Here is a 14,028-nt window from a genome sequence, read left to right as displayed (position 1 = left end):
TACTTATTCCATCTAAAAAGAAAAAAAACTTTTTTTATATCTCACTTCCCCCATCAGCCACCGATCACCCATTAAGTCCCCTTGCAGCAAAATTTCTAAAAGGATCGCCGAAACCGGTTTGGCTCAGTGGATAGAGCGTCGGCCTGCGGACTGAGGGGTCCCAGGTTCGATTCCGGTCAAGGGCATGTACCTGGGTTGCGGGCACTTCCCCAGTGGGAGATGTGCAGGAGGCAGCTGATTGATGTTTCTCTCTCATTGATGTTTCTGGCTCTCTATCTCTCTTCCTTCCTCTCTGTAAAAAATCAATAAAAAAATATATTTAAAAAAAAATTTCTAAAAGGAATCATCTATACTCAGCCATCTCCAGCTGCTCCTTTCAGTTTTTCTCAAGACACTCTACCGAAACCACCCTCATCAAGGTCCCCAGTGCCCTGACCTCCACATGGCTAAAGCCAGTGATCAGTTCTCACTTCTCGACTTATTTAACTTGCCAGCATTTGAGCAGAATTATTTATTTGTCCCACATTCTTTTGACTTTTCTCCCTGGTCACTTTCTCAACCTGTCCTCCTCTGGTTGGTACTTGTCTCCTTAACCCCTTGATGTTGGAGTGCCCCAGGATGAAGCCTTTGGACCCCTTCTCTGTCCACAGTTGTTACGCCCTTGGGGAGTTCACCCATTCCCCAAGTTCACATACCCTCTATATACTGATGATTCCCAAGTGTGTCTTTCTAGCTCAGACATGTCCTGGGAACTCCAAATTTTTCACAGTCAGCTGCCGCCTGTGACTCTCCCTTTGGAGAGACTTACCATGTCTAAAACTCAACTTCTGATCCTCTCCACTCCCACACAAACCTGCTCAACTCATAGTCTTTCTACCCCAATTGCTAAGAAGTTTATCTCCCAATCACTGAGCCCCCAAACCTTAAAGGCCTCTCTTCTTGTACCCCAGAGGAAAACCATCAAGAAATTATGCTGGCACTGTTTTCAAAATATACCCAGAATCTGACTAATTCTCAGTATGTTCGCTGATCTCCCTTGATCCCAATACTATCATCTAATCTTGATGACTGCAATAGATTCTTAACCCATCTTTCCCAACATTTCCCAAACCTTCCAGTGGGTTCCCCCCAGCCTGGCTCTTCATTTCCTACCATATTCAGTCAGCTCCATCCACACTGGTTTCATGCTCATCCTTAGACATATCAGACATGCTCCCACTGAAGAGCCTTTGCATTTGCTGACCTTTCCGTCTGGAATACTTTTCCCTCAATATTAATGGCTACTTCCCTCCCCGCCATAAAGTCTTCATTAAATGCCACCTTCACAATAACCCCTACCCTGACCACCCTGTTTAAGATAGTGACCATACACGTTTTCTGCTCTGTGTTTTTTCTCTAACACGTATCACCTCCTAAATGACATATACTTTCTTTCTTTATCATTGTTTATTTTTGTATCCCTCCTGATAGACGGTCAGCAATTACAAGAGCTAGCATTCTATTGATTGCCACTGTCTCCCAAGCACCCAGAACAGTGCCTGCCACATGCTAGGCCTTCAATAAATACTTCTGAATGAGTAGAAATTTCAATAATCTCAAGCATCTACAGAAGTAATTACTATTAAGATTTTAGCTGATTTCTTTTCAATTTTTTCTGTTCTTTATAAAATAAGAATCATACCATTTTATAGCTTTTATTTTGTTTTTTCTTACTTTGACAATACCTTGTTGACATTTTCTCATTCTGTTATTCTTCTATATTCTACCAGAATATAGAACTTTATAGAATTTTATACTCCAAATTCTAAAAGTAACAACACTGAAGTAAGTTTCCTATTATAGAAATCTTGATGTACATTCTGATTATTTCCTTACAATAAATTGCTAGAAGCAGAATCACTGGACCAAAAGGTGTGAAGAAGGAACTTTAAAAATTGTTCTTATATATTGCCAAATTGCCCTGTGGAAAAGTTTTACCAATTAACACTTCCACCAGTGGAATATGAGAATGTCTGCTCAGTCTTGCCCATAAGGGATATGTTTTATTTTTTTAAATGCCAATTTGATTTGCAAAAAAAAAAAAAAAATGGTGGCCAGTTTATTTTTAATCTGTACTGCTTTGATAGCTGGTGCATTTGAATTATTTTATTTTTAGTCAATAAACACACAAAAATATTTTTAAAACCATACAGTTCTCAAAATTTACAGCCTTTGCTTTCTTTCTAATTTCCCTCCCTTTATAAAGCAGTTTCTGCATTAGACTACTAGCATGTGGATCTTCAGTTGCATTGCCCCAGGGAACAGGTGGTGAAAGCTTGCAAGGTTTCTGTTAGAAGAAGCAAAGAAGTGGAAATGCTGGCTGAGAGGAAGAAGGGGGATGAAAAAAGAAAAGAGTTTGGGTGCATTCTGAGGGAGTCAGCTGAGAGACCTAGGAACAACTCACAGGCTGAATAAGATCATCAGGTATAATGAGTTATTAGTCTTCACATGACTCTCCTACCGATAGCACTTGACACCGTTGGCTCTTCACATCTGGAGCCTAAACTTGGTTGTCCTTCTTCACTGGCCCCAACTGCTCAGTCTCCTCCCCATCATGGTCCAAATCTTCAACACTGGATTGACTCCAGGTTCATTCTTCATTGTCTTCCTCTTTCTGTCTGTACTCACTTCCTTACTGATCTCATTCAGTCTCGTGGCCGTCAATATTGTCTTTAGGCTGACAACTCCCATGGTTAGAACTCCAGCCCAGATCTCTCCCTGGAACCATAGACTTAGGATGTTAACAAGTCTACTTAGATGTCTGTCAGGTATCTTAAATTTAACATGTCCAAAAGCAAGCTGCTGCTCTTCACCGCCACCCCCTTAATACGTTTATTGCAGTTACCGAACAGAAAGCATAGGCAAACTGGAAGTAGTTAAAAGCTGGATGAATCAGACTCTAGAACCAGACTGAACTGTGCTTAACCCTGGGTTCTATCAATTACTAACTGTAAAACCTTAGCCAGGTTCGTTCAGTCTTTCTGAAACACAATTTCTTTATTTATAAATTAAAGATCACAATATTACCTCCCTGGGGATGGGGGAGTTTCAGTTTCAGGGCAGTGTGAGGGGTCTGCCAGACGCTGCATGTATCTATCCCAATTGTAGATTCAGGGACTGCGGAAATAAACAAGGGTGGGTATGAGCCCCTCGGATACCCCGTGCAATGGACTTGGTTCAAATCTTCATTTACTACCTGTCCTCCATAAGCCCTCATCTACTAGAGGCATCCTAAACTCCCTACTATCAATATCAGTTCACCCTTGTTATCTAACATTCTTTTAAAAATTGAGATATTTGCCTGACTAGTGTGCCTCAGTTGGTTGAGCACATGCCCAGGTTGCAGCTCGATCCCAAGTAGGGAACATGCAGGAGACAGCCGATCAATGTTTCTCATCAATGTTTCTATCTCTCCCTCTCCCTTCCTCTCTCTGAAATCAATAAAAACATATTTTTAAAAATTGAGATATTCTCCTTTCACCCACATAGTTACTTTGTCCCAGGAACCCAGGTCCTCTGGAGGATTGGGGAATATTTACCATAACTGCTTGTGGTGCTTCAGGGGCCTGGGCCTCCACTTCAGTCATGGACCAGTGGTCTCTGGACCCATAAACCAGATCTGGAAATTAGTTCTGCAAATTAAGTGAGGGACCCACTCTTTGTATTGTGACAGCTGATGCCATCAGCTCACCAGCTAGCAAGTTTGTTGTTCTTGTTGTTCTACAAATTGAGTACCATCCTAGTGACTGTACATCTCTTTCACCTCTCTGGTAACACTAGGATCTATCAGCATCCACCACAGATCCCTGTGGGTCAAGGTATTGCCACTCTAGCCTTGCTGTCTAACACAGTATTATGTCATTTTTGCCTATGACAGTCAATTACTGCTTTATTGCTTCTGACATTTTTAAAATTCCATCCACATTGTGCTCATTGAGAGCATAATTTAATGGCAACATCATCTATTATTATTGATCTACTGAGGAGAGCCACCATAAGCATCTCAAAAATGCCACTGCTCTCTCACTAAGTTACTCCAGGTTACCTAATAAAAGGAAGGCTTTCTGGGCTCTGCCTGAGAACAGTCACGTAGAATGTTCTTAGATCTTCTATAGTAAATTCATCTATTATTTCCACCTCTCTGAGCCTTCTGACCCTTTACTCAATACTATGCTACAGAAGTTCTGGAATCTCTGTCTCATTAACTGCAGGCCTCATGATGACCAAGCTTCAAAGCGACTTCCCAGCAGACCATGAGGACTAGTCTCTTGCTAGAGCATTGAACCCGTGGAGTACCCCTTGTCAGTAAATTGTACCCTCACCTGACTTATAGCAACACCTTTAAAAATCCATTCCCATACATATTTTCCTGGTTCTTAGCAGAAAATATTAACCAGCTTCTGCAGTTCCTTAGGTGTGTAAGTTATCTCCTCCTAGAATAGGAATCATACTTACTGCTTAGACAGTGCTGGAGGTATCAGCCGGACAGCAGTGAGTAACCATGAGCATGGAGGCAGTGGGCAGTAGTGAGGCAGATCCTGAGGGGAACAAAATTATCTTGCAAGGCACAAGCTTCAGGATAAGTTGTGCAGTCTTCAGGCAAAGGGAAGCTATTCTCTGCTGTGAACAGGTATAAGAATTCTGCTTTACTGGCCTGAAGTAGTCATGGGAGTTGGGAAGGTGTTTTCAGGATTCTCTGCCTTGTCCACTCAGCTATCCCAACCCCAGATCTCAGAGCCTTACCCTTTCTCTGTCAGGGCCCCAATATGATACATAAGACAGTCAAAGTTGCCCGTCCAATCTCCTTCACAGCTCTTCTGCTATTACTCTTTTGTTACCTCCTTTGGGGGTGGGGAGATGGGCAATTCTAATTTGAGGAATTGTCCAATTTTGTACCTGAGTTTTGTCACAGCAGGTCTGGGAGCACTGAGGAGATAGGAATTTCTTTAAATTCTGCTAAGAAAACCCTCCTGGTTTCACAGTGTGTCTTAAGTTGGGAGTTGGCTTCCCTGAGAATATAATTTTCTTTTTTGCAATGCTTCCAATGCTGTTAACAGAGACTTGCCTGCTCCTCACTCCATATAATTATTATCACCCCAGAACCTCAAGCACACAGTCGCCATATAGCCCAATGCTTCACCTTCTACCTTTACTACATCCTAATTAACCACCAGTGGGATCATTAGTAATTGCAATGAAACTACATGCCAAGAGTTATCACTCCCTGCTAGCAGTGAGGATTCTCTTGTCATCACATTGGTGAGTAATTTCATCTTCAGGGTCTACATCAGGGGTCCTCAAACTTTTTAAACAGGGGGCCAGTTCACTGTCTCTCAGACCGTTGGAGGGCCGGACTATAGTTTTAAAAAAAACTATGAACAAATTCCTGTGCACACTGCACATATCTTATTTTGAAGTAAAAAATCAAAACAGGAACAAATACAATATTTGTATTTGCATATGGCCCGTGGGCCGTAGTTTGAGGACCCCTGGTCTACATTCTAGGGTCACACTTTGTATTGATTGTCTTTGCTTGGGGTCCCCAGAAATCCCAGTCCTAGACACAGCTTATAAGGTACCACTATATTAAAAAATATAATCTCAGTGAAACAAGAATGAGGAGAAACAAGAATGAGGCAGGCAAGGAGGGAAGTAATACACAAGTACATTACTGAGCTGAACACCGTGTGGTATCAAACATCAAGAGATTGTGCCTGATCCATTGATTGATCCACATCTCAGGACAGTTTATACAAGGGTGGGAGAGAAGCAAAGGTATCCATTGGCTCTTATGTCCCCACTGGTCAGATGTTCATCCTTCCACATTAACTATATTCTGGATTGTTCATGCATGGGCGCCAAATGGGACTCGAGGCATCTCATGATCCAGAGTCAGCAGGGATGCCTGGGGGCAGGAGGGGAGAGACACATGGTGCAGGCCTGAGAGGAAGCACTGTTGGGTTGTGCTCAGGTGGGGTCAGATGAGCCCCTACCTCGACATAGCAGGAGCAGAACACATGGCTGAGGATTCCAGAGACAGGTAAGACTGAGCAAATCTGACACTTAAAAGGTGATACACCACTTAAGGAACCAAAGGAAAGGAGCCATTTCCCTTTTCAGAGTGTTATGAATGGATGATATGCATCCATCAGGCTCAACAAGAGCAGATCCAATTGAATGATATCAGGGATAGATATCCTTTGTGGATGGCCTATAGTCTGTTGTTCTTTACAGAGATCAGAAGTCCGTGCTTGCAAAGGACAAGGGAAGATGAATGTAACAGGATTCTGCCACAGGCAATAAGAGCTCCCATTTTGCACCATTCCACTCCAAATATACTAAACTAGAGGCCTGTTGCACGAAGAGATTCGCGCAATAGGCCTTCCCTTCCCTTGGCTTCTGGCACCAGTTTTCCTCTGACTCCCAGGACCCAGGCCTTCGCTCTGGCTGGGCTCCAGCCAGAGCCCCCCCTCCCCCCAGCTGTCAGGCTTCACTTGTTCCACTGATCCCAGGGCCCTGAGGCCTCGCAGCTCCGCCCATCCCGGTGCGTGAGGCCTGCAGCTCCGCTGATCCTGGGGCTGTGAGGCCTGCAGCTCCGCTGATCCCGGGGCTGTGAGGCCTCGCTGCTCCACAGGTTTTGGGTACGTTTGGCTTCGCTTCACCGCTTGGAGCCTAGTATGCAAATTAACCGCCATCTTTGTTGGCAGTTAATTTGCATATCACCCTGATTAGCTAATGGGAAGCATAGTGAAGGTACGGTTAATTACCCTTTTTGTCGATAGAAACTAAGATGGCGGCATAGGTAAACACCGGGAAATTGTCGCCTCCCACAACAATTGAAAATTACCGCAAAGGACTGAGCAAACATCATCCAGAACAACAGAAAGGCTGGCTGAGTGTAAATTCTACAACTAGAAGGAAAGAGAAGCACGCTGAGAGCCAGAGGCGCTGCGGAGGTGAAGTGCAGAGGTACGGCGGCTCGCGCGCGCGAGGAAAGGGGGTGGCACCTGAGGACGCGGCTGTCTTTTTGAATCACAAGCTCCTGACTGCTCTGAACTCCGGTTCCGGGAAGTCTCTGGGGACCCAGGTCTCATACGGGGAGAAGCTGGTCTGTCCGGCAGCGGGCGAACTTGAAGGCGGCTTTCCCTCAGAGGTGCTTGCAGCAATTAGCGGGTCACTGAGACCCGCGACTCCGGGCGGAGAATCAGCCATAGCTCCCTGATCCGCCCTTTGATTCCCTGAGACCCCGCCCCACCCAGGCTGCGGCAGAGGCTTTTGCATGTGAATGTACCTAACTGCAGCCCAGCCAGGCAGACCCGGAACTTCCAAGAGAAGGCCCAAGGCCCCGCAGCGGCTTGCATTGCTTCACAGCTGAGCCTCTTCGTGGCTCCTGCTGTGTGGCCTCAGGCAGAGGCTGAATTAGCACCTCCTTAGATCCAGGAGCCACTGTACCCAGTGGTCAGAGGGGGACCATCCAGATTGCAACTCCTCAGATCCATAAGGGACACACTCAGGGAGCAGACTCAGTGAGCACCAAAGCCCCACTGAAGCAAGTCTTGCCCCAGAAGGGTGTCTTCAGCACAGAAGTTCTCCCACTTTAGACACAGCTGATTCTCACAGCCAATTGGCCTGGAGGTCAATTCCTCCCAGTGATCCTACAACAACCAAGGCACCAAGAGTGCACCAAGAGTGTCCACCCCAGGTAACTGGGGAGGCTGAGCTACTGGGCCTTACAGGACACCTGGCGCGCAGGGCCACTCTATCAACACAGGGAAGCTGCCAAAATGCGGAGACAAAGAAACAGGTCACAAATGGCAGAAATGGAGGAAAGCAAACGATTGGATATAGAGTTCAAGGCCACGTTTATAAGGTTTTTCAAGAATTTTATGGAAACCGCCGATAAATTTAATGAATCCCTCAATAAGTATAGTGAGACCATGGAGGACATGAAAAAGGACCAACTAGAAATTAAGCATACACTGACTGAAATAAAGAATAATTTACAGAGATCCAGCAGCAGACAAGAGGATCCCAAGAATCAAGTCAAAGATTTGAAATACAAAGAAACAAAAAATACCCAACCGAAAAAGAAAAAAGAAAAGAGATTCCAAAAATATGAAGATAGTGTAAGGAACCTCTGGGACAACTTCAAGCGTACCAACATCAGAATTATAGGGGTACCAGAAGGAGAGAGAGGGCAAGATATTGAAAACCTTTTTGAAGAAATAATGACAGAAAACTTCCCATACCTGGTGAAAGAAATGAACTTACAAGTCCAGGAAGCGCAGAGAACCCCAAACAAAAGGAATCCAAAGAGGACCACACCAAGACACATCATAATTAAAATGCCAAGAGCAAAAGACAAAGAGAGAATCTTAAAAGCAGCAAGAGAAAGACAGTCAGTTACCTACAAGGGCGTACCCATACGACTGTCAGCTGATTTCTCAACAGAAACCATGCAGGCCAGAAGAGAGTGGCAAGAAATATTCAAAGTGATGAATAGCAAGAACCTGCAACCAAGATTACTTTATCCAGCAAAGCTATCATTCAGAATAGAAGGTCAGATAAAGAGCTTCACGGATAAGAAAAAGCTAAAGGAGTTCATCACCACCAAACCAGCATTATATGAAATGCTGAAAGGTATTCTTTAAGAAGAGGAAGAAGAAAAAGGAACTCTTACCATTTGCCACAGCATGGATGGAACTGGAGAGCGGATAAATACCACATGATCTCACTCATTTGTGGAATATAATGAACAACATAAGCTGATGACTGTCGGGACTTGGAGGGAAGGTAGGGGAGGGTGGGGGTAAGGGGGAAAGATCAACCAAAGGACTTATATGCAAGCATATAGGCCTAATCAATGGACATGGACAACGGGGGGGTGAGGGCATGAGCGGGGGGGGGGGGGGGGGGTAGAGGGTAACGTGGGGACAAGGACACATAGAGACTCATATCTCCATGTCTACCTCTCCTTTGTAACAGTAGGAGCAAATATCTTAGACTTGACTGTCTTTGAGTCGGATATGTAACTCTGGATCCATTGCCAAGGCCAGGGAGATAAGATGCTCTGATTGGCTGAGACTGAGCCACATGCCAACCTTCAGAGGGCAGAGTCAAGACCATCCAAACCACAAGAACAGCGAGCGGGGAAGAGGTATCTCCCAGAAGATCTGTTGTCAGTAACAGAAGAAGAGCAGCCATTTGCTGGTAGAACAAACAAAAGATGTCCACCACCCACAGTTGTCTTGACACTCTTCCTTCTGACACAGGCTTCCAATTCCTGTGCAAACCAGTAATGACACAGCTTTCTGTCACTTCTTACAGAAGAGCCACCGTCTGAAGTTTGGATTCTTTTAAGGCCTGTGCACCCATTTCCCCCTCTGCTTTGTACTAAAAAACATATTTTACAAATACAAAATGTATATAAATATAGCACATGTAAAATATAAGCTGCATTATTTTGATGGGGTTTAAATCAGCAAAACCAGACACAAAATGAGTTGAGCATCTTTACACGATGGTACCTCTGCATTCTGCTGATGCATAAAATTGTCAGAAACAGCCAAGCCTTTAGTCCTGCCATATGTAAGGGATGTGTAAGAAGTTGAATAAAGATGCAATTTGTTCCTAGACAGCCATCATTCTCCTATCAGCATTCCCACCAGGCCATTTCAAACACCCTCTTATGCTGCATTCTCAGCACCCTATGTGACATAGGTGACATTCTTGGATCCTTGCTTTTGGTTTCTAGTTCTTAGGGTAATATATGACTTCCATTGGTTGGCATCCCTTGGTTGTTAATTTCAATAAAGCATAGTACATTAAGATACCCAAAAGTTGTTTAATTGTCCAACAGCAGAATGGGGTTTCCCTTCCCTCTTGTCTCCTTTCTTCCTTAATTATATTTTCTTAATGTTTTTGATCTTTTTAAAGGAAGGAAGCTTTTGATGTGGATTGAGTGATTTTTTTTTTGTTAGAGTGAAGAAGCAAAGATTTTATTAAAGTAAAATATCTGAGTTATGCTATGAGAGAGTGTGTTCATATGAGCAAGAGAAAGGAATGCTTGCATTGGAGAAGCTCTCTTCTGTTGAATCTGGAGACCAGTGCTAACTAACGCAAGAGAGCCCAAGGCTGTACCACCCTCCTTCTAAGACAGATCCAGACACTGGTGGGGAGGGGACAAAAGACCAAGGTGAACGAGAGGAGCGACTACAAGAACAAGAGAGGCTGGAGAAGGGAGGTTCTCCTGGCTGCTTCCCTGAGCTAGGCTCAGCGTAGAGAATGTAGAGAAGTTAAGGTGATGGTAAATGGCTTGCCCCTTTCTCTGCATTGTGGGTATGTTTAGGCATAAATAACAGTAAAATGGTTTTCCTTCTCGACTGTGGTTGTAGGAGGTTCCAAATGCTGCATGTATTATGGAGAAGCGGGAGGTGGGGAGGTGAGTACACTTGGAATTTAGAAGACAGGACAAAAAAACACACACATAGATTCTGCCTTATGTGCTTCTAAAGGGATCATAAGTTAAGTCAGAAAATAAAACCCACATATGATGGAAATGATCCCCAGCTTCTAAGTCAACAGATTCATTTCCTAATCCATCCCCCCACCATGCATCATAGGAGACCCAGAGAGATGCCAGCTCCCATCTGCTTTAATCATTTTATGATGCATTTCAGGAGATTTGAGATTTCTAAGAATTAGAAATAAAGTCCAGCCAGAAAATTTTTAAAACCCAGGCAGTGGGCTCTGTGCCCACAACTCGCCGTCTGCCCAAGGAATGGTGCCCATTTGCACCACACTGATCATGGCTGCTGGGCTTTAATTGGCACTGAACACACAAAGCAAATGGCACCGAGAGCTGTGGTTGTACGCGAAGAACAGAGAGCCATTCTCAACCTCAGCCACTGCCAGGCAGGGGCTGTCTTTGCTCTTGTTCTCTTTCACCTACTTGGCGAGAATTCTAGACCAGCTAACTTAGTGGTGTTCAACCCTGATTGCACATTAGAATCACCTCCTGAATTTGGAAACAAATAAGTGCTAGGGCTGTACCCCAGATCAAATCAATCACACATGTGTATGTGGGGGGCGGGGAGGGGGGCATGCAGTCCCGGCCTCAGCACTTTTAGAAAGCTTTCAGGGGATTCTAAAGGAAGGACAAGGTGGAGTCCTTCTGGGCTCTCTGGGAAATTGTCTGTCTGCCTCTCTGACTCTGTCTGAACCTTCCATCTTTCTCTTGTTTCTCTCTCTCTCTTCCCCTCCCTCCTTTTCCCTCTCTCTCTACCCTCCTCCTCCTTCCCTCCAATAAAAACTTTTGTGACAATGACTTATTTCCCCACAAACACATCCATCTCCTTCTAAATCTGAAAAGATTGTTTAAACATACAGTATTGTGTTTCCCAAGCATTTTCTAGGACTATAGGAGATTGTTTTCAAGATGTGTGTTTGTAGAATGATATGCAGTACTGTTCATCTCCTTTACCTGTAGGCCAGCCTGGCTCTCTCCCCTGGTGGAAGGAAAAGATTAAGAAACAAGTCACAAACCTGAAGAAGCTTGGAGGAATGATTTTCCATTTCTCCATTATTCTTATTGGCACTTGTGCTCACACATAGGGTCATTTAGGACACCAGTTTCTCCATTCATTCATTATATAAATATATAGATTTATATGTAGATATTTTCAGTCCTACCGGTATGTGAGGTCCCATGCTGAGTGCTAAATATACACTAATGAAAAAGAAAATACTTCTGTTTTTTAAGTAGGTGAAACTTGAATATTTCATTGTCACACAAGGCTTTATATTTTTGCATTATGGAAATATTTCATCTAATTCATAAAGATTGAATAGGAATTAACAGGGTAAAAAATGGAAAGGGTCATTCTAGGTAGAGGGAAAACAAGCAAAGGCTCAGAGATGAGAAACAGGACAAGTTCTTCAGGATCTGTAAGGAGCTCAGTGGGGCTTGCATTGCACTTGGAGGTTGAGGACTGGCAGTTGAGTTAACACTATGATGCTTCCCTGCGTCTCTTGGGAGCATCAGAGACTTTGCCTCCTGTTGTAGAGCCTTCCTTTGTCTGTGCCTTCCATCAAAATCTAATTGCACCACAGATTTTAATGTTTATTCTGTGCTTTGTTTTGTTTTTTCTCTCTCTCTTCCCTCCATATTGGCAGGTGGAATTGGGGGGAATGGAGATGGATAAATTATATTCCCATCTGATTGGCAGGCTATATAACACACACCCTTAGTAAACCTCTTTTTAATCTCAGGATAAAAGCCCTCACTCTTATAGTAGTGAGGTCCCAAGCCTTCCTAGAGTTGGACCTGGGAATATGAATTTTTAACAAGCTCCTCCAAGTAATCCTGTGGTACAGATTGGGAACCATTGCCCTAGTCCCCAGTGCTGAAGTGAAGTTCAGAGAATGACAGCCGACACTTAGACAGCAGTGACAAAATGCCAAGCAAAATAAGCCAGTCAGAGAAAGATAAGCATCACATGATCTCACTCATGTGGAATCTAATGAACAAAATAAACCCAGAGACATAGAAGCATGGAACAGACTATGAGACCTCAGAGGGAAGGTGAGGAAGGATGGGTGGGAGAGAGAGATCAACCAAAGAACTTGTATGCATATATGCATAACATGGACACAGACAATAGGGTAGTGAAGACCTGGGGGCTGGCTAGAAGAGTTAGGGGGGTGAGGGTGTGGGGGAGGGGGGGAAGACACATAGATAGTAATTTCAGCTATAAAGATTTTTTTTTAAATGCCAAGCACTGCTCAAGGGCTTTGCTTGTATTAACTCATTTAATCCTACTGTAACCCTACAAAGTGAGCTTTGCATTATTTTTATTTTTAGAGATAAGAAAACTGATAGATTTCATGTGACTTGCCCAGGGCACACAGCCAGTCATCTGCAGAGTTTGAACAAAGCTAGTCTTAATCCAGATACTGGATCTCCTCCCTAAATAACCAAGACCTTTAGGCAACATGACAAAGAGCCCTGGCTGTGCTGCAGGTACCAGTGGTCGCTGGTGACTGTGTACAGCTGGGGCACTGAAGGAGAAAGCAGGATTTGTAGCACTTGCCGGGTGTCACTGACCACAGAAATGAGGAGAAGTGTGCACAATGGACTGTGACAATCCAGCCGTCACTCACTGTGACTGCCTGTGTCTGCCATGACAGCAAAGGCCATCGTGAAGGTGCAGGCCAGTGGCTACGGAAGGACAGAAAAGGAAAATCCATTTCCCAAAACAGCAGGAGTGTCCAGAGGCTTTGCAGATCTAAAGTCGTGCTCTGGGTTGGCCTAATGAGAAGGCCCAGAAATTGTATTTTGGGACTTGGATAGAGTGTCATACAGCAGGCATGAGATCAAGGATGGGGCATGAGGTCAAGGATGGGAGCCCAAAGGCCTTCCTCCCCACCCCCAACCCCTATCCTTCTCATTGTTCTCCCCACAAGAAATTTCCTTTATCTCAGCTACACCCTCCCTTCTCTCTTGCCCAGCACAGGTCAAGTGCAGGTCTTAGAGAACATTTTCGGCTCTGCTGCTGCCTACTGACCAGTTGCCCTTCACATGGCCTCATTCTTGCTCCAGAGCTAACTTAGATGACCTGTGAGGAGCTTGAACATCACAGCTATGCTGGGCTTGGGGACTCAGGGGAGGGATGGGATGAGATACATGGTGATTCTTTATGCTATTTCAGGTACCAGCAGTGCTTCTATGGGGTCAACCTGTCCAGTCTCCGGGCTGCTGCAGTGGATGAATACTTCAGACAGCCAATCGTTGTAAGTGTGTCCTCTTTACAGGCTTCCTCCCCTGTGTTTATCTGTTGATTCATTCATTCATTCACGCACTCGTGAGCCTGCATACATTGTGCTGCCAGGCTGGGTGCTAAGCCATCACAGAAGAGCATATGTTTTCAAGTCTTCCAGCGCCGATCTCCCAGTCAATTAAGAAAATTCTCAGAGAATGGAACTGTTGAA

The 14,028-nt window shown here is 44.4% G+C and overlaps 1 protein-coding gene across 2 annotated transcripts in view; it reads left to right on the top strand.

Moving 5' to 3' along the window:
* LOC118667497 (histone-arginine methyltransferase CARM1-like) overlaps nucleotides 1–14,028 on the top strand; it is a 230,494-nt gene that overhangs the window by 193,270 nt on the left and 23,196 nt on the right. For both annotated transcript variants that reach the window (XM_036330973.1, XM_036330974.1), the window contains exon 8: nucleotides 13,749–13,830. In XM_036330973.1, the coding sequence (XP_036186866.1) occupies nucleotides 13,749–13,830 (82 nt within the window). The remainder of the gene's footprint in view (nucleotides 1–13,748; nucleotides 13,831–14,028) is intronic.

The sequence above is a fragment of the Myotis myotis genome, unplaced genomic scaffold (assembly GCF_014108235.1).
Source record: "Myotis myotis isolate mMyoMyo1 unplaced genomic scaffold, mMyoMyo1.p scaffold_m19_p_12, whole genome shotgun sequence".
Lineage (NCBI taxonomy): Eukaryota > Metazoa > Chordata > Mammalia > Chiroptera > Vespertilionidae > Myotis > Myotis myotis.
The sequence above is the reverse complement of the archived record's forward strand: the minus strand, read 5'-3'. Positions and strand labels throughout refer to the sequence as shown.